At 40.9% G+C, this 25,834-nt stretch overlaps 1 protein-coding gene across 1 annotated transcript in view; it reads right to left on the bottom strand.

Annotated features, from left to right (window-relative positions):
• The window catches only part of CDH13 (cadherin 13), a 793,102-nt gene that overhangs the window by 474,747 nt on the left and 292,521 nt on the right, over nucleotides 1-25,834 (bottom strand). Inside the window, exon 3 of the mRNA XM_061594241.1 lies at nucleotides 9,759-9,967. Within this exon, the coding sequence (XP_061450225.1) occupies nucleotides 9,759-9,967 (209 nt within the window). The remainder of the gene's footprint in view (nucleotides 1-9,758; nucleotides 9,968-25,834) is intronic.

Genomic DNA, 25,834 nt, shown 5'->3' with positions numbered 1-25,834 from the left:
TTCAAAGTGCAATGAAACAAGAGCCGCTTGCTTCTCAGTGGGGGCTAGTCTGTTAGAACAATTGGAGGCACTGCCGCACCAACCTCAGTCTGCCTTCAGCTACCCTCCACTTGGGATCGGCTGAGAGGCAACATAAAATGCAACAGGCAAAGCTCAGCCAAATGTCTTAGCTTTCCATATGTGGGGAAATTTTCATGTGTGTCCATGCTTTCAAAAGAGGTGCATGTCCACGATGACTATTATTGTTTTTTGGAAAAGTATGATCGAGACCCATGAAGAAAATTACACGGGTGAGTTTGGGTCGGTGATAGATTAGCTTCTGATAGATTTTATTGAAAGGGATAATTTATATCAGGAGTAGAGAATCTGTGGCCCTCCAGATGTTGCCAGACTGCAAGTCCTGTCCACTGCAGCAAGTATGGCCAATGGTCAAGGATGATGGCAGTTGGAGTCCAGCAACCTTTGGAGTCCTTTGGAGGGAGGGCCAAAGATTCCCCACCCCAAATGAAACCCCTTTCATTTTCTTAAAAATCTCTCCCATGTAAAAAATAGTCTCCTCTTATATGCAAAGCCAAAGCAAAACATGGAAGCGAATTAGGTTGGGACCTTTGCCCATGATGCATGATATTTCTCAGCGACATTAAAAACAAACCAGAAGGTTCATCCCTCCCTTTCTTATTTTTCAACTCTTTCAATGACAAACCAGAAGGATCATCCTTCCCTTCCTTGCTTTCTGACTCCTTCAATGACTTGTAGACCAAATCCTTCTGTGCCCTGCCCACTCTGTTTCCAAAACTAGGCTTGAGCAGTTTTGTTTGTGAACAAGCAAGCAGGAGTGGATGCAAAATGCTGTCAAAATAATACGAGTTTTCAAAACCTCTGACCAGCCAAGTTTTTAAAGATGGGGGAACGAAACATGGACATTTAGATGGCCGCATTCATAATTTGGTCCCAGCATTTACAAAATGGCAGTGACCAAAAGGATCTCACACACTCTTGATTCATAGGTCGTGACACAACTAGGTAGCAATCAGTCATTCATTGTACAGTAAGCCTTATTAAATATTCAGCTGCTCTCAACGGTGATTAGGAGCTATTGTTTCTGCTGCTACAAAGGGAAACACTCAAACCCAGTTTGATTGGTGATGCAAAAACACAATCTCAGGAGAACGGTATCGTGCTGCGATCTTACACTATCAATCCACAAGGAGGAAAAGATACCACAGGCAAGATCCATGACTATTTTTTTAAGGATTAGATTTTGCCAAGTTCTTTTACTTCAGAAACTGAATCCAAGGCTCATTGTTGATGAAGCATAATGTTTACTAGGAGAAAGGAAGGGTGGTGGAAGGTGGGTGGGGATCATTTAAAATGTCTGCCAAGGCTATTGCTGGCAGCAGATTCCAGAGTTGCTGGGTCCATGCACTGAACTGTACAGGGAAATTCCTAATTGTCATTTAATAACCAGTCAGATTTAGCATGCCAGGGGTCAGGGAGATTAAAATCTAGCATGTTGCTCAGAAAAGGTTCCCCACCCCTGATTTATTTGAAAAATCAGAATCTGTGGGAGTGACTGAACTCTGAAGTGGGCTCTCAAAGGCTCTACACAGCTTCATGAGGCCTATTCTCTAGATCACTGGCAGCCAGCAAGGTGGTTCACAAGGCAAATCTGCTGGCTGCTTTGGGGAAGGACCATTGTTCAGTGGTAGAGGCACCTGCCTTGCATGTAGAAGATTCTTGGTTCAAATGTTCCCTGGGCAAAACCCTGGAGAGTCACTGAGTTCGATGTACCAGGTCAAGCTTCCTATGTTCTTACGTAAGGCACTGGAGGAGGAAGGAAAGAAGGAACCCTCTGACCATTCTCTTTCCTACTCTGGTTACTGTGCAAGCAGACCATTGCTAACTACAATTGTCCCTGTTGACATCAGCAACCTAATCCAGGCTGGGGTGACCATCCAGGCAGCAGCATTGCTCATGTCTTTGGTACCACTGGCAAGTTGCTGCTTCCTGATGTGGGAAATGTAACAGCAGGGCAGTTTTACACACACACAATTGATACACCACAGCTGCTGGCTGTTTTACCTCCTGAAAAAAGAACAAGGAAATATGAAACCCAACCCTCAAGAGAAAAAAGTATCACAACACAAAATTGGTTATATTTACACTTTCAAAGTGTCATCCACATCCTTGTTTGTCATATTACTGCTGGATACAACAGCTGATGCTTTGTTGTAATTTTATATACATGTTTATTTTAGACATTTTATTTAGTGGATATACATTCCTTTGGTTTTCTGTATTTTTATATGCATACAACTGTGGTGAGGAGAGTAAAGTTGGGCATTTTTTACTCATTAATATTGAAATTATACTTTAAAGGTTTAAATATACATATCCAATTTTGTACTGTTAGGGTTTTACCTCCTGAACCTCCACAGTGGCTGCTGTCATCTCGACCCCTTTGCATGTTCACTGATGCTATCAGGTACGCCATGTGCAACACACACCTGACCCCAGGATCTATGGTACTACACAGAGAGTAGAACAACCACTTCAACGTCCTGCTATCTTGCAGTTCCATATCCTAAAGCAGGGCTAGAGAACCTTTTCTCAGCCTGAGGGCCACATTCCCTGCTGGGCAGCTTCCAAGGGTCACGTCCCAATGGTGGGCAGAGCAAGAGGCAAAAGGGGTGGAGCAGAAAATGTAATTTTTAGCATTGTGCAATAGGCTAGTGTCTACACACACTCATGCACCCTTCTCTATCCTCCATCCTGACAAGCAAGAGGCATTATTTGTTTGTTTATTACATTTCCGTCCCACCTTTTCCACCAAGGAGCTCAAGGTGGCGTACAAGGTTCTCCTCCCTCTCCAATCTATCCTCACAACAACCCGGTGAGATAAGTTAGGCTGACAGACTGTGACTGGCCCAACATAATGCAGCTTCATGGCTGAGTGGGAATTTGAACCCTGGTCTTCCGTGGTCTTAGTCCAACACCCTAACCATTGCGCCATCCTGGCTTTCTTATCAGAATTCAAGGACTCATTCCAACCAGGCAAAACACTCAGGGGACAAAGCAGGGCCAGTGAGGGGTGTCACCTGGGAAGAGTTCTAAGGACCAAACACAATGGTCTGGAGGGCTGCATTTAGTCCCAGGGCTTCAAGTTTCCATCCCCTGTCCTTGCAGCCTTCAGCGCCTTGTAAGGATACATTTTGTGGCAAAGCCCTGGGAAGTCATGGATATATCCCTATCCTGAGAGCCTGTTTGCTGGTGAAACTAGAGCCTGCGCCCTTGTTATAGCCACCATATGAAGCCCACTTTAAATCAATTTACATGGTGATGTGTCCATTAATATTCAGACACTCACCTATTAGACTGTTTTATTTATTGTTCATATATATCATTGTGAGTGATGGTGATTTACATTTTTATCCTCTTTTCCTTTCTGAAAATTCAACAGAGCTTACATTAAAATAATAACATGGAAATAATCACATCCTCATAAATCATTAAAGCAACCCATCAAAAAGCATGCAGAAACAATAGAAACATCATTAGAGTGAAAAGGGGAATCAACACTAAAGTTTAAGAAGAAAGGGAATCCAGTACAGGCTGGGGGCTTCAGTGTCAGTGGGGCAGTGGATGCGCTCTGGATTTTAAAGTTTGGAGCGGCCAGCCTCCAATGCCAAGTGCCTTCCCAAAAAAGCCACCCTGAAGAGTCACATTGTGATGAGATAAGAGAAAGAACACAAAGATGGGGCTAGGCGGGATTCCCTGGGGAGGTGATTGCATAATGCTGGTGCCACAACTAAAAAGGCCTTGCTCGCATGCTGAATTCCATTTGGAAGGCAAACACAGAGGAAAACCTCATGCATTCTATAGATGACCTGGGGGAGGGGAATGGGCCCTTAAGGACCACACTTTGTGGTGTATCAGTGCACATGGCTTGTTAGTTTTTTTGTTTTGTTTTCTTACATGTGTTAATATTACCATATGTAGATATTTAAAGGGCCTCTAGGTGATGACCATAGCATGTGGGCAGCTCTTTGTGTATATAATAAGTGGATGGGTTTGGGAAGCTAGATTATGATGCACAAAAAGAAAGGAAAAAGAAAAACCCTGAACTCCATTCCTGAGATTTTAAAAAAATGAAATTTTGTCTTCTAACACTTTATCTTGAAAATTAATGCTTATGTTTACCCACTTACTTCTGTAGATTTGGGCTCTTAAAGCAATTTTTTGCAATTTTTTTTAAAAGGTGGTTTCATTTTAGATTTAAGATGCATTTCAAATGTATTCTTGGGACATCTTAGCTCTTCAACCTCATTGGAAATGTGTAGCTTTCTCTCTGAGGATGCCTGTTTTGCTCTGAATGTAGGAAATCAAAAATTTGCCAGTCCACAGAGACAAGTATATTTAATGCTTTATTGTTTCAAAGTGAATTATTCATGCTTTTAGCTTATATGGGTTTTTTTAAAAAAAAAAAGCTGATGATTACCAACTGTTTCTCCATTCTTGATCAAATGACAGAGCTGTATAGATGAGTTGGAAAGAGATAGATACCTCTCAAAAATGTCTTTAATGGCACACACAGTGAATGAAGCAACTTGCTTATAAAAAGATCAAGTGATCCTTTCCTAATGCAGACAGTGACCTTCTCTGTCCAGAATGAACCTCTCATTCATTTTGGAGGAGCTGATCTGCATGCATATTACAGGCATGCAACTGCCAAAAGATTCAGTTTGTATCTGTACTGTCATTTCAGGAAGTAGTCTGATCTGTTCCGAGAATCTTTGTGGCCTATGCAATTTGACCCATGTTTTGGATCCAAACCAGTTTTGCGAAAGACAAAACACTTTTTGCCATTATTTATTATGCAGAATAAAAAAAAATAGCTATTATTTTTCCTTTTGACAGAAGTGGATGAAATGTGCAGGTATAGAAGCCCCTCCAGAATTGATTATGCCTGTTAAGTTATAAGCAAATGTATAGGACTTTTGAATCTGGTTATCTTGATTTTTTTTAGAAAAAGAAAATGAAAAATGGAAATGGACTGCCTTCAATTCAATCCCGACTTATGGTGACCCTATGAATAGTGATTTCATGGTAAGTGATATTCAGAGGGGGTTTACCGTTGCCTCCTCTGAGGCTAGTCCTCCCCAGCTGGCTAGGGCCTGCTTGCCACAGCTGCACAAGCCAGCCCCTTCCTTGTCTGCAACTGCCAGCTGGGGGGCAACTGGGCTCCTTAGGACTATGCAGCTTGCCCCTGGCTGCACAGGTGGCAGGGCACATAACCCCTGAGCCACTCCCTGTGGGGGTGATCTTTAGCTGGCCCTTGACACCAGGAGACACGAGCGGGGATTTAAACTCACAGTTCCCATGAACCCTGAGGCTGATATAGTTAATTCAGTTGCAGCCAACAGGGAAGTAAAGCTATCCCCCCCCCCCAGACACACACCTCCTGCTATGTCCATGGTGAAATGGAAGGGTCCAGGAGGTAAAGGTTGGTCTGTAGTGATTTTACACACATTGTCGATCTAAGACAGGGTTGTTCTGCTCATGAGTAACTCTGCACTGGATTGTGCATGATTCTGGTTTCCAAGGAATCTACCAAGATCTGCCGAGGTTCAACCATTTGATGCATTCTTCTCAGAGCTAAGTTTCCCCCAGCTGACAGTCAAAATATTAGAGACTGCTGGGGCATCAGTCATTTCCAAATATGCCAGGTTTTCAGCTAACAGGGCTATTAACAGTAGGATTTCACCAATGTAGGCTACAAGCATTCCAAACGGGAGCAAGAGTCATGGCCAGTGGGAAAAGACATTAAGATGTACTTATCCTCTCGTTAAACGAGGTTCTGCTCTGTCTGCAGAATGCGGCTAAGCAGCATGCCAGCATAAGTTTTTTCTTAATCCTACAGAATTTGACTAACAAGCTAAGATTCCAAGCAGAGCTCACCCAAGATTCATCTAGTCCACAGATGGAGACATGACACTATTTGCAGGCTGACACGTTATGGCTATCAAGCATGAATAAAAGCCACTGAGCTTGTTGCAAAAATCACACTGGATAGAAGTTTGAGAGGCTGGAACCAGACAGTGGAGAGAACATGAAGCTGGCAACAGAAGTCACTGCTTTATATTCTCCACATTACCTGCTTATGGAAATTTCTTTCATTTTTAGGATAGAACATAAGGACATCAAAAGCTGCCTTTTACTGAGTCAGACCATTGGCCCATGTAGCTGAATGTTGGTGAAATTGTCATGGATAGGGTGAAGGGATTTTTTGAGGTGGCACTAGCTGAGGTGTGTTTCAGGGTGTTCTTTCACCTCACTAGTGGGCTGCACTCTGCAGTATCCCCGGGTGCCTGTGCTTCTGTTAAGGCCCTGGAGAACTCATAATAAGACTCCTCTCATTGGACTTTATCAGATCAGGAAGGGTAGCAAACCAGGAAGGCTGAAGAGCGCTGGATAAATGTTTAATGGAAAGAGGGAAAATTATGTAGCCACCTTTGTCTAGCTCGTGACTATATGGAAAGCACAAAACCTCATACCCATCACAATCCTAAATAAATTAGAAGCTGCCTTGAGGATGAAGTAGACAAATGGAAACATCTTTTGCAGAGGAAGAAAGCTTTCAAGAAACTGGAGAACCAATTTTGTCACAGCAGTAATTCAAGGCTCCAGTCAGGTATAACATTCGCTGGGTAACCTTAGACCAGTCACTATCTTTCAGCCTAACCTCCCTCTCAGGATTGTTGTGAAGATAAAATGGGGAAGAATCATGTATGCTGCCTTGATATCATTCAAGGGAAAGCAAGAGGTAAATGTAATGACTGAAAATAATGTAGATTCCGTCTGAGGTGAAAAAAGTGTCAAAACGATCCTCAAACATTAAATTTAGAGAAGTGGCCAGGCGTTTAAGAGTAACAACCCAATGTTTAAAGAACGTACAGGATTACAACACACACACACCATTATCTATAAAACAACAATATGCCATTTTTCTCTCACTAGGAAACTCAGATCAGCTAATGCCATAGAACTCAAAATTAATCAAAACACTATCAAAACAATAACAGCAGTATTAGCTAATATCAATATCAGTAATAATAAAGCAGTATCGATTCTTTAAAAAATCGGAAGTCAGAACTCATCAGTAGCAAGCAAACAATATTCCATTGGTTTGGCCTCCTCCAAACTTTTTTTTTCTTTTGAAAGAGCCAGGAACTGGTCACAGGGTCATAAGGAGAACATTTCAGAATGTTGACACCACAACTGAAAAGGCCCTGCTCCTTCTCCCTGCCTAACAAGCCTCAGTCGATGAGGGGGGCTAGAACAGGATCTTGGATATTGAACAGAGTGTGCAAGTTGATGCACATGGAAGAATGTGGCCCATCAGGGACTTGAGTCCTAATCTGTTTACAACTTGGTCAGTAAAAGCCAGCACTATGAATTGAAGCCAGAAACAAATAGGAAACCAATGCAGGTCAAATGGGGTTATATACTCTGTCCAGCACAATCTAGACAATACTCTGGGAATGGTATTTATGTATATTTAAATAAGATTTTTCATATATGTCCTTGCGAAGGGGCACGCTGCAGCCAGAGGGATTCAGTTCTGCTGGGAGCTGCTTCCCTGCCATACTTCTTGTGGGGAACCCGCTGGTGAAGCACACCTCTGCAGCCTTCCTGCCTGACACCCCACCCCCTGACAGCCCTGGATCACTCTGGGTGGCCGATCCAACCTGGGGTGATCCAGGGCTGTCTTGACCCAACTCCCTCAGGCTAGGATTCAGGCTTTAGCCAAATCTATGGTGCATAGCCCATATATACCATACATATTAATGCGGAAACAGGATGGAACGGAGTCCTGAATGAACCCATGTGAAACTGCCACAGACTGGAAATAGGCTGATGCCTTCATCCCAGTGCCCGTCTAGTCCCAAATGAGGTCCACACACAGAGAGACAGAAGAAGAAGAAAACACTACATGTCCATACAATTTGCATGAGATGCTCTACAGACCAAAGGTTACGTCCAAACACACTGGACAGAGAAAAGAGTTTGCAAAGTTTGATCAGCCTTTCCTTTACAGCCAGAATTTCTCTTAAATCGAAGATTTAAGCCAAACTACCACATCTGCTGGAAATGTGATGAAACTGCCGCCTGCCAGATGAGCTAAATATTGGAGAGAGACAATGGATCAGTCATCCTTTATAACCTCCTCATTGTGGCTTCTTTGTCGTCCTAAATTATAGGTATGTAAAAAAAAGGTACCCAGCTTAATTGTCTTGTAAGTCACTGTCATGACTGCCTCTTTGCTAAATGCCATGGTACAGAAATGAAGGCTATCTCAGAGATTCCTTTGTTATTTGGCTGCACGTGCTGTAAACATTTCAATCAGTTTGCAAAAGCACTGTGATTCTCCCCACCTCTTTCATTCTTCACCAAGCCTGGATTTAGACTGAAACTGCAAAGAAAGGAGCTTGATATGAGAGAACACAAGAAGAGCCCTGCTGGATCAGGCCAAAGGCCTGTCCATTCCAGGATCCTGTTTCCTGCAGTGGTCCATCAACAGGCTCTGGTAGGCCAGGAGCAGGACATGAGGACAATTACTTTCTCCTGCTGTTGTTCCTGAGCAACTCACAATTCAGAGGCCTCTGATTCTGGAGGTAGTACACATAGACATAATGACTAGTAGTAGCCATGCATTGTCTAATTCCTTTTTTAAAAAAACCATTGAAGGTCACATCCACACCATATATTTAAAGCACTATGATACCACTTTAATAGTCAAGGCTTCCCCCAAATAATCTTGGGAACTGCTGTATGTTAAGGGTGCTGAGATATGTAAGGAAACTCCTATTTCCCTCACAGATTTACAGTTCATGGACTTGTTTAACAATAAATCCTTCTTCCCAAGTAACTCTGGAATTGTACCTCTGTGAAGGGAACAAGGGTCTCCTAACAGCTTTCAGAACACTTTACAAACTACTGTTCTCAGGATTCTTTGGGGGAAGCCATTACTGTTTAAAGAGGTATCATAGTTCTTTAAATATATGGTGCCGATGTATATCTTGCAGAAGCAAATTCCATGGCTTAATGGTCTATTTTCTGAAGAAGTGTTGTGTCTGTCCAGAAAAAAAGAAATTGGAAGCAGCACAACTACGGAAGACCTCATGCCTGGAAGATTCCAAAATGATGTACCCTGGGGCAATCTCAGTGCATTCAGTAGGACTGCTTTAGAGTGGTGCAGTGTGTCGACCTGGATTAGTACTTTGCCAAAGTCATAACCACATAGTTCAGAAACAAATTATTATTTCTATTTCTTACCCGCCCTTCCTCAGAAGGTCCCAGGGTAGGCTCCAACAATAAAAACAGAATTAAAAGAGTAAACAAAAAACCCACAAAAAACCAGCTCATAACCCCAAATCAGTAAACCATACAATACATTACAGGGAGGACACCATTTTCAGAGGTCTGGTACCTTTCAAAGACCTCTGAGTTCACAGTGCTTGGATGCATTGTACCCTTTTTCTTTCAAATGTTCATTTACAGTACAGAACATACAATGTCATTAATAGCGCATTACGTCTTTGGGATATATCTTTGTTGAGTGTCAATATGCTATATCTATAATATCTTTGCTGATAGTCTACATGCTATATGCTTCTCTGTTCAGATGGTGAAATGGCATTGCCACCTAACTGCGAGTCCCAGTTAATTTGCCCCATCTACATTTGTTTTCATCTTACCTTTAAAGAACCTTGTTTCTCTTTTCTGTTGGCAATCAGTACTTGGGCTGTATCTTCAGCTTGAGCTGACCGGGCATGGATGGATAAGGCTCTGCCAGTGTCCGATAAATTTCTCAGTGCAATTAAAACCCCATTAGGTTCCACTTTGAAGTCTGGATTTGAAACTTCAAAGTTCAGTTTGTGATTTCCTTGACAATCATCAAATACCACTAGAGGAGTGGGGGGAGGGGAAGGAAAGAGAAACAGAAACAAGAGTGTAAATGTCCATTACATATCATATGCTTAAATGCATTAATGCTACTAGTAATAAATTAATTAATTGCCTTCCAAACACAGCACGAGGTGATGTACTGAATACAGTAAAAACAGCTTTAAAAAACTAGTTAAAAATAACTAGGGATGGGAAAATCTGTCAATTTCAGTTCTTTCCCTTTCCTAAACTCAGTTCTCCACATTTCTGCAGCAATTTGTAATTTATTTTTTTAGAAAAGCCTCATGAAAATTCTCCAGCATTTTAGTGCGAATTTCTCCTAACAAATATATTTTCGTAGGCAGTTTTGACCAAATGCACACATTTTCGCAAGGCATTTCTCATCAATGAATTTTGGAAGCTATTTTCACTCATATATTCTTTTTTAGGCACGTTTTCCCATAATACATGCATTTGTGTAAACATTGTTTGGTTGGTGAACAACATTGCAAAATGTGAGTAAGTGAGAATTTGGAGAGATCCAGCTGGCACCTTCTATTCTGATTTTGAAACACCTGCTCAAAACTTCTCTATTGTCACCAGGCTTATTCAGGCAAGTGAGATGATATCTTTCTGCAATACTTAGTTGATTTCTGATTTTAAATTTTATGTGGTTTTATTTTGTTTTTATATGTTGCAAACCTCTTCATGTTGTTTTTTTAAAAGAATAGCAGTATACAAATATTTTTGAAAAAATGCACTGCCTTCAAGTCGACCCCGACTTATGGCTACCCTATAAATAGGGTTTTCATGGTAAGCGGTATTCAGAGGGGGTTTACCATTGCCTTCCTCTGAGGCTGAGAGGCAGTGACTGGCCCAAGGTCACCCAGTGAGCTTCATGGCCATGTGGGGATTCAAACCCTGGTCTCCCAGGTTGTAGTCCAGCACTTTAACCACTACACCACACTGTGAGGTCACGCTTTGTGAGGTCCTCCTGAAAAGCAGTACAGTAGGGCTCCGCTTTTCGGCAGCCTGCTTTTCGGTGTTCCGCTAATACGGTGGTTTTCAATTAGAGTAAGGCTCCACTCATATGACACTTGTTCCACTTTTACAGCATTTTTCGGGCGCCGGGCACCATTTTATTGATGGAGTTCCACTTTTCGGTGGGTTTTGCTTTTAGACAGGGGTCTGGAATGTAACCCACCATATGAGTGGGGCTCTACTGTATATAAATATCCCCACCACCACCACCTTTCTTTCCCTAAACTAAAAAGCCCCAAATGTCAATGACCTTAGTTTGTAAAATGGAATTCTTGTCCCATGATCATTTTGGTTGAGCATTTCTGCACCTTTCCCAACTCTGCGATGTCCTTTTTGGGGGATAGGCCAACCATATAGAATGGTCATATGTCCTACTTTACAGAGGGCAATCTGCTATTTGAAGAAGTCCTATATTTGAAGGTCCATCCAGTCCAAATCCAACTTAAAGATAAAGGGTCCAGAAAAAGAGGCCTGGATGCTACCCCTCAATAGGTAGCTGCTGGACAGCAGACTAGGTTATATTTCAGTTATCATTATCATCTTCTTGTTGTTATGTGCCTCCAAGTCGATTATGACTTACGGCAACCCTATGAACCAGTGAGCTGCAAGAGCATCTGTCATGAACCACCCTGTTCAGATCTTGTAAGTTCAGGTCTGTGGCTTCCTTTATGGAATCCATCCATCTCTTATTTGGCTTTCCTCTTTTTCTACTCCCTTCAATTCAATGCCCATCAAGCCTGCTTTCTAGAGGGATAGGTTATGCAGAGTTCCCCATGGGGAACTTGGTCGCACAACCAATCCAGCAGCCAATCCAGCAGACATCAGTTGATATGTGACATCATAGCTGATATCAGATGTGGAGCAGGTGGGTGTGGTTTGTGGGGAAAAAACACCTTCATGGGCCAAATTGAGACCCGTGCCAGCCCTAATTTTGCCTGCGAGCCAGAGGTTCACCACACTCGGCATATAGTATTCCCAAGTATTCCCAAGTATTCTCAATGCTAGGTACCTTTCACATGGTGAAGTCAAAGCCAGTAACACTATCTTTCAGTGTGTGTCCAGACTGAAATTTATTCCCCCAAATGTCTGCAGAAACAGAGTTGTACAAACTTGACATATAGTGTCTGCTTTGGGAGCCGTTACTTCAGGTTTATAATGTGAAAAACAGCAGGCAAGAACAGAAATGTTTTTGGTTAATAATTATAGAGTAATCATCCCAGGCTTGGCCTGGACATCAGAAATCCTTAAGGCTAACAACACAGTGCTGGGTAATAATTTTGTTTCATATTAAGAACCAATTCTGTTTTGTTGGATAGAAATTACTGTAGGATGATTGGTTTCACTATCAAGGCGCCTCCCTGAATATGTGAATTTCCACACTTCAACAGGGCCATAATTGTTATTGTGTAGACCACTGTAATTATGTTCAGCACGGGCTTTTCCTTATGGAAAGCTTATCCTATTTACAGAATTGAGATCCATCTCTAATGGGCTACCGGTCTGTGGCACTTTCATTAGATGCAGATGAAAAATTAAAAACACACAAAGGTTATGAGCTGAGGGCATTTACTGAAATAAAAGAACGAGACCCCCTCTCTCCCTAAGCTAGCCTTTCCCCAACCTGGTGCCCTCTAGATCTTTTGGATTCCAACTCTCGTCAGCCAGACCAGAATGGTCAACGGTCAGGAATGGTGGGAGTTGTCATCCAAAAACATCTAGAGTACACTACATTGGCTGCTCCTGGCATAAAGAGACCCTCTACAAGCATTGGCTCTATGGGGGCACTCAGCTGAGATTGGGAATGCCATTCAGATGCTTCTTTACAACTTGAAAGACCATCTCAGCATAGGAGTTATGTAGCAGTTGTACAATTGAACTAAAATATATGGGTCCTTTTCTGGAAGAACCTGTCTTCCTTTCCTACTTGCTCCTGGCAGCTTTTCCATGAGGATGACAAACAGCCATCAGTACCATTTCCCATCAGCAATGGGAGTTTGTATTACCTGCAATTATTTAAGGTCAAAGTAACTACAATACATGCATTTAAGTAAGACAATGCAGCAAATTCCCTGTTCATAACTTGACACATCTTCACAATGGAAAGCTGGAAATGTACTATGCAGGGAGATGAAGAGATATTGATTAGATAATACAGGAGTTGCTATTTCTACATACCTTGTAATTCAGTATCTTTTTATTGAATTGATATTTTTCTTGAAGAAAAATGCTTTTTTTGCTGATGGATTGAGAATGGGATCCTTGTTAATGCCTTCTCGCACAACTATAAAAGTCCCTAGGAAAGTAAGTATAAGTATGAAAGGGGAGAGTGTTAGCTACTGAAAAGAGTCTTCTCAGTGGCTAACTCAACTCCTTTCACTCAGATTGGCTCCAATCAGCTGGAAAGGACATGGAAGCATGTTACAGACTCTTCACAGTGTTTAACTCACTCCCCTTTCATGCTGATTGGCTCGTAGGACACTGGAAACCTAGGGACCCTGCTGGGATCCTCTCCCAAAAAAGTAAGGGGTCTAAGACCTTCCGAGACCCTGGAAGACTATACCTTTGCTGGAAAGCCACCATCCAAAAAACACAATGCAAAGGAACAACCCATTATTATGGTTGGTGCACAGTAGTGCTTTTTTGGTTTTTAAAAAACTGAGCAGCTGGTACTTATATATTGATAAAAGTGCCATGAGTGTCATGAGTGCAGCAAAAAAAGAGGTGGTGGTACTCTGTCCCAGTGAACACTGCCAGAAAAAAAAAGCCTTGGTGCACAGTGAAAATATCTGTGTGTTCTCAACACAGCATGCAAGGGCTTTTTTCACAGGATGGATTAGGGTTGCCACGTTCAGGGCCTGAAACTGATCCTGTATCTTTAGGAGAAGAGAAAGTCAGCCAAGTGCAGGTGTTCTTGCAACACTGTAATAGGAAAAACCACAAGGTGAAATTCTCCCTTCCCCCTGCACAACTTTTAAAGATACAGAAGACCTCTGGGAGGCCGGGCCTGGCAACCAAGAGGTCTTCTGTATCTTTAAAAGTTGTGCAGGGGGAAGGGAGAATTCTAACTTGTGGTTTTTCTCATTACTGTGTTGCAAGAAAACCTGCACTCGGCTGACTTTCTCTTCTCCTAAAGATACAGGATCAGTCTCAGGCCCTGAACCTGGCAAGCCTAGGATGGATGGATGTTGAACCATCACCAGTGACCTATCAAATAATATTCTGAAGCATGCATTTCAAGCAGTATATAGTTCAATATAGTTCCCAACATTCTTGGCAGGAAGCCAAGGGTTGTATCCAACAAAGTCCTCCTCAGAGTAGACCCATTAAAATTGATGAATCTTAGTTTAGTCCTCTTCACTAACTTCAATTGGTCTACTCTGAGTAGAACTACCACTGAATACAACCTTATGACTGTTTAAAGTGGTATGATACTGCTTTAAATGTACAGAAAAGCAACTAACAAATTTAATAAATAAATAAATAATAGATCCTGAATTCCTCCAACTTCATGTACTCCAGCAGTCTGTTAGACGTGCTGTAAAAATTCACTTAGACATGAATTTTCAAGGTGAAATCTCCAAAAGCAGAATCTTATTTGCTGGATGCTGTCTCACACAGATCCTGATTGTTGTTGCTAAGCAAGCAAAGTTTGCTCCAAATCACACTGCATCATATGATTTGTTGTCTGCTGTTGCGATGTGCAGTTCTTGCACAGATTTATTCCTCATGCACAAAAAATATCAGATGTTCTGATCTACTAGGATCACATTTGTACTTTTTGAACAAAGGATTTCTTCTTTATTTATATATACAAACCTTAAAAATAGAATGTCTAACTCTAAAAAGCCATAGAGATAATCTTAAAAAACCCAAAACATATGGACATTTGCAGCCAGAAACAGGGGGTTAAAATATTCTTCTTCTTCTCCAGCAGCAGCAGCAGCAGCAGCATACAACCCTATATAATAACTGATTTCTCATACTGGGCTTTGCCTTGTGTTTCTCATGTAGATTGTAAGAGCCCTGGTCCATGTCACTCATGTGATGTATGCAGAGTGGAGAATTCAAGTCTGGGGGATTTCTGAAAGCAAACTTCCCCAGTTCAAAAACCTTATATGAGCTGAGCCAATCCCCTCCCCCTGAATTCAGGTATAGTTCACTTTGGAATTCACACTAATCACTGTTATTGTCTAGCCCTCCCTTTTGCCAAACTTATCTAGTGGAAATGATAGGACAAAGTCAGGAAAGTCTCACTAGAAGTATCTTTGGAAGGCCACCCCAATCCTTCCCATGTTCTACACGACAATAGTGTCCCTGAGAAATGTGATTTTCCAGCTCACTTGAAACCCTTGTATGGACTCAGGTATCCTGGAGAATGATGTTTTCCAGGGCTCCCTAGCACCTGAGGAGCTGCTGTTCTAGCCTAGCAAGGGAAAAGGTATTCTACTTAGGGCTTCATAGAAATAGGGGCAACAGACAATTCAGGCAAAAAATGGACATGGGTGTGGAAATTGAAAATGGAAATGGCCTACCTTCAAGTCAATTCCAACTTATGGCGACCTATGAATAGGGTTTTCATGGTAAGCGGTATTCAGAAGGGTTTATATCATTACCTCCCTCTGAGGCTGAGAGACAGTGACTGGCCCAAGGTCATCCAGTGAGCTTCATGGCTGTGTAGGGATTCAAACCCTGGTCTCCCCCACTGGCTCTCGGAGTGGAAACTGGAAATTGGCAATGTTCACCTATTCATCTCATGACCCATTACTTTTTTGGGAACAGGGCTGCAGCCGGGTCCCTATGTATGAGCCAATCATCATGAAAGGGGAGTGTGTTTGCCACTGAGAAGAGTTCTTGTCCTTTCACACTGATTGGAGCCAATTAGAGTGAAAGCAGGTGAGTCAGCTACTGAGAAGACTCTTCTTAGTAGCTAACACAGAGTCTCCCCTTACATGCTGCTTGGCTCCTAGGGACATCTGTTTAGTGGAGGACAGCACAGCAGATAAGGTAACGTGGAAAAGGAGGCATGACTGTGAGGGGGTATGGTGTGACTATCATGAAGGGACTATGCACTTCTAAATTTAGCACTCCACTACTGGGTAGTAACAGGGATGGCTGTGCCCATTCCCATCAGCTGCTGTGTTTATGAATCTTAAGATTGTATCATAAATTCTGTGAAAATACATCTCAAATATGGTTACTTACCAGCCATAGCCAAATGGCGCTAACTCTATCTGTCTAGTTAATTTATGTCATTTCACATTTCAGTCACTCTCTGAGATTACAAATCCCACCAAAAAATGAAACAATATAAGGAACACAACACAAGGTCCACTTTCAAAACCAAATGATACTTCTACTACTAGTCATCATAATCCTACCTCCACATTTTAAGTAACATAATTAAATTTATGTATTTATTTTATTAAATATATATCCTGCCTTTCCTCCCAGAAGAAGCCCAGGGCGGCAAACAAAAACACTAAAAACACTTTGAAACATCTTAAAACAAAACATCTTAAAAACATATGTTTTTAAAAAATATAAAAACATTTTTAAAAAAAATCTTTAAAATATCTTTAAAAAAAACACTTTAAAAACACCTTAAAAAGCCATCCCAACCCAAACACAGACTAGGATAAGGTCTCTACTTAAAAGGCTTGGTGAAAGAGGAAGTTCTTCAGTTGGCACCAAAAAGTTAACAGAGATGGTGCCTGTCTCTTAAACAACTCAAGTAAAACAACTAAGAGCCACAAAAACGGATCATATACAAAGCATCAATATGCAACACAATTACAATATATCATAAGAAATTCATAATTACAACCTGCACACATAATATACAGTCCCCAAACTAATCTAAGCACCCAATCCCCACATACACAATCACTCATCACTGGTCTCGCAAAAAGCACCACATCACTCTGTCCACTCAGTTCTTGTTTCAATAAAACACTCCAGGGTGTATACATTCAAACGTTCATTTCTGTGCAGGCAAAGTTATTTATTGATTAATATAATCTGTATGGCTCTTCTGATACTCCTAGTCAGGTTGCCTCTGCCAAGTGAAAATCTTTATTATGTTTAAAATGCCGTATGGCGTGGAAGAGGATCCAAAACTCAGCATGAGGCACTCCTGCCAACCATCTCCCAATGAAAATCAACCTATATTTCATTCCTCTTGCTGCTCCTCTCCCAGTCTGCTGGCACTAGCTTCAGTGTCAGCTCCTTCAAGAAATATATATATATAATCACTGCTCTCCCATAAAACTGAAGGAAACCCAAAAGAAAAAGCAATTCAAAGCCTTCTCACATCAGGCCCACATAATCATTTAAAGCCAAAGACATAGTGATGCTTTAAAAATCAAACACAAGTCAATCATTCTGGTCTGGAGACATGGTGAAGCCTGGTGGCTCCAATGTTAGTGGGGCAGTGAGTCTGTTCAGGATTTTAGTCCAAACTTTCCAAGAGTTGTGCAAGGCCCTGAGCCTATTTTGGGAATAGGTTTACTCAAATAAATAAATAAATAAAAGACACCTCAGCCCTATGTATGTCAAGGATAGAAGGACCGTGGCATCTGTATAAAGCAGATTCTGCTTTATGCAAAATGAATAAATATATCATAGAATCATAGTAGAGTTGGAAGGGGTCTATAAGGCCATCAAGTCCTACCCCCTGCTCAATGCAGGAATCCAAATCAAAGCATTCCTGACAGATATTCTTTTATTTCAATATGTTCTCATATTTCTAGGGAACCAATGGGCTGCCTGGGGATGGAGCCTGAAGGACTTTTATACTGGTGGCACTATGGTTGCAGAATGCCCTCCCTGCTCAAGCATGGGAAGCGTCATCTGCACTGGCATTCTGCTGGCTCCTGAAAACCCGCCTGTTTAGACAAGCATTCCCCTGTACTTCAATTTCCAATTGTATTGTTTGTTTTTAACTGCTTTAATTGTCATGTTTTAAACTGGTTTGTTTTACTGTATCTTTTAATTAAGGAAGTTTTGATGCTTTGCGATTGTAATTTGGTATTTGGTTTTAAGCCATAAACCACTTAGAAACCATTTTGGTAGTATAGAAATCAATTTAAAAAATAGTGCTGGTCCATTTTCCCTATCATTCTGTAGCTTTGAGTAGGTTTCCACAGAGGACATCCCTAAATCTCCAGCCAGCTATTCGTTTGGGTGCATCGCAAGTGTAAGAGACAAGAAGAGAAGAGGTCAGGAAATTCAAACAATCTATTTGCAAGACAGAGAAAGGGTATCCGGGGGGGGGGAGAGTCACTTCAGGGGGCTAAGACTGTCTAAAAATATATATCAAAAATAAAATCTTAGCACTCTCAAAGACTCTAAATCCCTGACTGTTAACACAGTTTAACACTGATTTGTGTTTGTTTTTTATACAACTTCCCAAGGATTAAGGCTGCAATGCTAAGCAAATGTGTGTGTGTGTGTGTCATAGCACAGTGGTAGAACACCTGCTTGGCATGCAAAAGGCCCTGAGGCTTCAATCTAATACACACTTACGTGGGAGTAAGTCCCATTGAATCCAGTGGAGCTGAGTAGACATGTACTGGATTGCAGCTTTAATTAAATCCCTGGGGTTGCATCCAATTAAGTTCTACTCAGAGTAGACCCATTGAAATTAATCAGCCTAAATCGACTTCCGGGAAGGGTGACTTTGCTTGTGCCTGCTTTTGAGACGGGCTCCCGCCGCAGAAGAAGCTTATTCAGATATTAATCAGTCAGAACATTTTTTTTTTGACTGGTGAAATTTCTCCCGGGCAGGGAGAAACGTAGAGATCAACCTCAAAAGCCTGTTTTTGTTGGGAGGACTGGATTTCATTAATTTATGAGAAAAGGTCCAGCCAGCAATGCCGGACGGACTTCCGAACAAGCTCTATCTGATTAATGCGATACGTTTATCTTTTCTTCAAAGAGAAAACGGACTAACAGGCAAGCACCCTTCTTTCTATTCTTTTTTTTACTTGGTTTAAATTGTTGCAGCAAAAAGAGATTTGTCAAATGAATCAGCTTTAAAGAACTTCTGGGTGAGCTATAACTCTTCTCTGTTATTCACGAAATTAACAGCTTATCTCTGTTTCTATTGCAAAAAGCTGTCCTGGAAGTGCATTCTAAAGATATAAACAGAAGAGGGATTTCTATTCCGAGGAACATTATATTGTCTGGGACTATTCTCTTTTTGGTCTATTTTATTTTGACGAATCTGCTTCTTCACGACGCCACTAACTGTTTTGATGCTGGGAACTAAATTTGTTTTGTATTCTTGAACATAGAGAGATAAGGCAGGCTGCTCTGTTTATACTGTGATGTCATCAAGCCTGGAATATTAACCCAATTGTTGCTGAAATAAGAAGTGGTTCTTTATTTTTGTTTTGTTTTGTTTTCGTGGTTTTAAAAATGGCAATCAAGAAAGTGGCTGAGAATCTGGAAGTAATTATGTTTCAGAAAATAATGGATGAGATTGAGATAACGAAACAAACCCTGTGACAGGGCAATAAGGAGCTGAAAATGGAACTGAGCAAAATGACACAGGAGCTTAAAGGAATAGGGGATCCTGTGAGAGAGGAGAATGAGATCAGAGATGAGAAAAGAAAAAATAAAGGGAAGATACAAGCCCTGGAGATTGGAACAAATGTGGAATTGGAAAAAGATCTGGAGTTTATGGATATTAGAAATAAAATCTACTGTTTGGAATTTAAGGTTATCTCTGAAGAAATTAATGAAGATATTAGAGATAAAGTTATCAATGGCTTGGATAATCTTCTGGACTGGAATGATGTGATGGAGCTTGATATAGAGAAAATCTATGGAATTAACTGCAGCCATGTGACAATGGAAAAACTCTCAAGAGATGAGCCAGTGCATTCTGTAAAAAAGAAGAACAGAGATATGACTTTACAACAATATTTCAGCAACTTATTCAGAATTGATGGCAAGAAAATATTTGGGATAGAGGAAATTCCCATCAGACTCTTATTATATGACTATGGCTATGACAGCAAGATTATTATGGAATACTGATAATGGAAGATTGGACACTGAAATTACTGGACTTAACAGGACTATTGAAGATGGAAGATGGAATTAATATGGATAATGAAATAATGGCTATTGAAATTATTGGACCTAACAGATTTTGATGAGATGGATTAATCAATATGTTTATTTGGACTACGGTTATGACAATAAGATTATTATTATTATTAACGAGATGGATTAATCGATATGTTTATTTGGAGAAAATTTGATAGATATATTTCTTAAAGAATTGAAACCTCTCTTTGACTTTTTGTGGAAAGAATAAAGTAATGTTTATGAGATTTGATGATTAATTAAGATAACTACTGGAGGAAAGTGATTTTATAATATAATTTAAGAGACAGGATTGTTATATATTGTAGACCTATAACTGATTTGATCTGTGACAAATGGGAAGTCAACATTTTATTTTTTTGTTTAATCATTTTTGTTTTGTTTTGTTTTTTGTCTTTGAATGTTTTATGATTTTGTTTTGTATGTTTTATGAAAATTTGAATAAAAATTATTGTAAAAAAAAAAGAAATTAATCAGCCTAAATCAGCCTTTCCCAGCTAGTGGGCCACCAGATGTTGTTGGACCACAACTCCCATCAGCCTCAGCCAGCATTGCCAACGGTCAGGAAGGATGGGAATTGTGGTCCAGCAACATCTGGTGGCTCACTAGTTGGGAAACGCTGGCCTAAGTTAATAATGTCCATTAATTTCAATGGGTCTACTTTGAGGAGAGCTAACATTGAATACAACCCTGGTGTCTCCAAGTAGTCCTGGAGGATAGGGATGCCAGGTCCATGGCCTGAGACTGATCCTGTCTCTTTAGGAGAAGAGAAAGTCAGCCAAGTGTAGGTGTTCTTGCAACATTGTAATGGAAAAACCACAAGGTGGAATTCTCCCTTTCCCCTGCACAACTTTTAAAGATACAGACCTCTTGGAGGCCGGGCCTGGCAACCAAGAACACCTGCACTTGGCTGACTTTCTCTTCTCCTAAAGATACAGGATCAGTCTCAGGCCCTGAACCTGGCAACCCTACTGGGGTTCTTACTGGGACAAAAAAAATTGATCATATAACACCTGTCCTGGCCCAGCTGCACTGGCTACCAATATGTTTCCGGGCCAGATTCAAAGTGTTGGTTCTTACTTATAAAGCCCTTAACGGCATCGGACCGCAATACCTGGCGGAACGCCTCTCCCGCTATGTACCTACCCGGTCGCTGCGCTCGATGTCGAAGGCCCTTCTCCGTGTCCCAACACATAGGGAGGCACGGAGAACAATAACTAGAGCTAGGGCCTTCTCAGTGGTGGCCCCCGAACTATGGAACGCCCTCCCTGATGAGATACGCCTGGCGCCTTCTTTGCTATCTTTTCGGCGCCAGGTAAAGACCTATCTCTTCGCCCAGGCATTTTAAAAATTTTAAAATTTGAATTTAAAATTGAAAATTTTTAATTATGTTTTATTGTGTTTTTGTATTTTAACCTGTTTTATTATGCTGTGCACCGCCCTGGGAGCTTATTGCTATAGGGCGGTCTAAAAATGTAATAAAATAAATAAAAAATAAAATAAAATAAATAAATAAAAAATCCTGTATCTCATTAATCTCATGATAGCTGCCAGTCAGTGTTGACAATATTGAGGTGGATGGTCTGACTAAGTATAAGGATGCTTTCTATGTTCTCAACTTATTAGCAAGTAAATTTGAATGCACTTTGAGGGTCTTACTTCTGGGTAATCATGCTGATTGCGCTGAAAGTGTTGCAAAAGCAGAAGCTACCAGCTGACAAGAAGACTGGAACTCAAAAGCTCAGCTAGTTGTTCTTCCTTATCTTATATATACTTTACCGATATGTCCCTTTAAAAGAAATTAAGCCACTAGACTCAGCAGCAGGAACCAGCATATTTCAGTCTAGAATCTGTAGTCTGTCATCAAACACCTAAGGACAAGCACTCCTGGGAAATAACTGCAGACCAAACAGCACTGCAGAAGACTGTACATCTCTGTAGTTGTTGATATGTTTCCCTGTCTTACTGATAAAAATCAGTGGTTTTTGTTGAGCCAATAATCTCTAGGGCAGGCCTTTTTTTTTAATCCTCTTTTAAAAATGTTGGTCTGCAATTCAAACCACTGCTATCAAAATCACTTTAGCATAGGCTGGTTCACAAATGCATGCACATCATTTGACTACTCAACACTCGAGGAGTATACCCACATTACATACGAGTGTACAATCTGTGTACACAAACAGCTGAGCTGTACACTCATGCAGTTATGTACATATAATGTTCCATGGGTGTACAGCCTGTGTGCTTGTTTGCCCAATAACTGAGCTGGACAAATCAACAAGTGTGCACTCTTTCACATAAACACTTGTACATGTGTAGCAACATCTTTTACCTGTGTGCAGCTGAATAAGCAAACACAGTCCATTGGAAAGTGTGACATATGGGGCAAACAGTTGACGGCAAATTGACACTTAGCTTTTGCCATTGAATGCTGCAGTCATCCAATGGCAAATATGCCTGTGTGAAGTGACCTCTCACCACTGGCCCTTATGTCATGTGCCTTCATGCAGACCAAATCCCTGATTGTGCAGGCTTCCAGATTATAAAATAGCCTACCCATGTAGGCTTTCCCTCTTTTAGGCATCAATGCTCAATGCCCAGACTTTGGAGGGTGGAAGTGGGGAGGCGCATGATGGTGGATGCAAGGCCACTGATATGGCTCTGCATCCCATTTATTATTTATTATTTTATTTATACCCTGCCCTTTTTTCCAAGTGGAACTCAGGGCGTCTTACAACAAACATAAATTCGTATGATTAAAACATCAAAATTCTACATTAAAATAAGATTAAACCATTAGCACGATTAAAACATTTAGCATCCACTTAAAATAAATAAAAACACATTAAGAATAGTGCAATTAAGCAATAAACAATGCATCAACCTCTCAGCAAACTGTCCTAACCACCTTTTATTTTAAAAAGCCTGTTGGAATAAAAAAGTCTTTGCCTGCCGATGGAAGGACAATAAAGAGGAGGCCGTCCTTGCCTCCTTAGGCAAACTCATGGGATTATGTAATGTGTGAAGAAGGCTTCTCTCTTCCTTTACATCCCTCTGCAAAACTCATTTTCCCATGAAGCTTGGATGTAACCCCTTAGACTTCATTCCCAGGTAGAACTGGCATAATGTTTGACCAGGAATATCTGCTATTTTCTAGCATGTGTCTCTAGTAAATCATTATTCCTTTTGTGTCCTTATTTTTGCCTGGGCTGGGTGAGGAGGGCATACAACCGGTGATGCTACTGGGGATCACCATGTACAATGACAGCAGTGTTGGGGAGGAGGAAATTAGTTCAATTCTCATTTCAGTATGAACCCATCTAATTTGCCCTTCCTGAAACAACAGTTGACGTGAAATGCAACCAACCTGGGCTCCTGCTGGGAGGAAGGGCGGGATATAAATCAAATAATAAATAAATAAATAAAACCTTCAAGTTCACACTTCTACACATTTTGTGATGCACTTCTCCAGTCCAAAAAAGCATCCAATGAGGAGTATTTTAGGCAAAAAAAAAGCATGCAAAATGCAAATAGTTGTAAAACTAGCCTACAAAATACATTGTGTTTGCAAAAATGTATACACTTGGCAAAAAGGCATACAAAATGTATATAGCAGTAGAAATTGCAATAAAATGATGGCTAATTCTAACGTTTTTTTAAAGTGCAAATTGATGTGGTGAACTTAATTTAAGAATGGAAAAATACGAAACTGTCAGAAACTGAAAATGACAGATTTGTCCACATGTAATCGGCAGTGCTGCTAACTTCTGATGTTTCACAATGGCATCAAAAGGGTGAAAGAGGTGTTCCTCAATCTCCCTGAAGAACTGCCTATGTCTGGTTCTAACATTACTACTCAAACCAGCTAGAGAAACATTAGTTGGCACTCAGTGGGAAGCAATTTTAAATTGCATGAAATCAATGGAAGCACTATTTATTTTAAAAGCTAGGAGATTTATCTTAAGAGGCATCACCAAAAATAAAAGCCTTTGTCTCTCACCACCTGTGGGGTAAGTGATACCAGTGCATTATTTCCAAAGCGCTTGCTTGTTTTGGAGATAGTACATGATTCATTGTTTATATAGCACACAGAAATGAAAGTGAGTAATAATCCGAGCCTGGACTGTAATATTTCCCTCCCTTTTCAAAATGGGGGGGGGGAGGGAGAGAGAAAATGAAGCTATTTAAAGACCTGTGACAACAGAAACCAAGAGTAAATAAATGTGCCTTTTAACAGCTTTGCAGAAACGTACATTTTGCTGATTCTTGGTGCACATTTTTGCTTATGCTTATGCTCAAGATGTGGCTTCAGGCAAAAACAACAACAACCCACTTTCATTTCATCAAATCATAGGGCTCGGTAGGCTTGGAGGAAGACAATGGTAAACCACCTCTGAATACCTCTTACCATAAAAACTCTATGAATATATCTAAAAAAGATTCATAAGGTGGCCATAAGTTGTAATCAACTTGAAGGCATATAACAACAACAACCCATCTTGGACTCCTTTTCTTATTAGGGTTGCTCGCCACAGAACTTTACTTACAATTGTTCTGAGTTTATTAAAATTGGCTTTCCTGAAATCCAGGGTATGCATATGGCTACTCTCAGCTTTTTCTTCTTTTAAAATCAAGAACTCAAGTATAGCATGGACATTTCCCCCCAGAGTTCCCATAACTGCCATTTCATCTACCAAGTCATCTCTATTGATTAGAATCAAGTCAAGGATAGCTGATCCTCTAGTTGCTTCCTTCACTTTCTGTAGGAGAAAGTTATCTCCAACACATGTCACAAATTTCTTGGAGGGATTGTGTTTGACAGAATTTGTCTCCCAACACATATCGGGGTAATTGAAGTCCCCCATTACTACTACATCATGCCTCCTCAAAACATTGACAATTTGCTTTGCAAAAGGTTCATCCTCATCTTCTCCTTGATTGGGTGGTCGGTAGTAGATACTAACCACCATGTTTCTTTTATTCTTTGCCCCATTTATTTTAATCCAGATACTCTCGGTGGAGCTACCAAGCTCATCCTCCTGTATTTCTGTGCAGGGATATATATATTTAACATATAGTGTGACTCCGCCTCCCTTTCTATTCCTTCTGTTCTTTTTGAACAAGTTATATCCTTCAATCACTGTATTCCAGTCATGCGAGTCATCCCACCAAGTTTCAGTGACACCTTTCAAGTTGTATTTACTCTCCTGTATTAAGAGTTCAAGTTCATCCTGTTTGTTTCCCATATTCTGGGCAGTAGTACACAAATATCAGAGACCATGTGACAGCCTTCCTTCCTTCCTTTACAGCCTTCCTTCCTTCATTTTTATGAAGTCTATTACTGGGCTCCATTAGAGCCATTCCCCCAGTTCCTTAATGTGCACAAGCCTTTATTAGTCATTACTACCAAGTTTACATCTCCCTCCCCCTTAGGATTCAGTTTAAAGCTCTCCTGATGAAGTTCTCCATGCTGTGGCCAAACACATTCTTTTCAGTCCTTGTGAGGTGCAACCCATCACTTGCCAGCACTCCATCTTCCAGGAAGAGTAGCCCATGGTCCCAGAAACCAAATCTCTCACGTTGGCACCACCTTCATAGCCAGTCATCCACCCAGAGTATTTTTTCTTTCCCTTTCAACTCCTCTTCTAAGTACGGGAAGGATGAATGAGAAAACTATCTGGACCACAAAATCCTTGAGTTTCCTTCCCAGAGCTTCAAAGTCTGACGTGAT

This window comes from Rhineura floridana, chromosome 13, assembly GCF_030035675.1.
Source record: "Rhineura floridana isolate rRhiFlo1 chromosome 13, rRhiFlo1.hap2, whole genome shotgun sequence".
Lineage (NCBI taxonomy): Eukaryota > Metazoa > Chordata > Lepidosauria > Squamata > Rhineuridae > Rhineura > Rhineura floridana.
The sequence above is the reverse complement of the archived record's forward strand: the minus strand, read 5'-3'. Positions and strand labels throughout refer to the sequence as shown.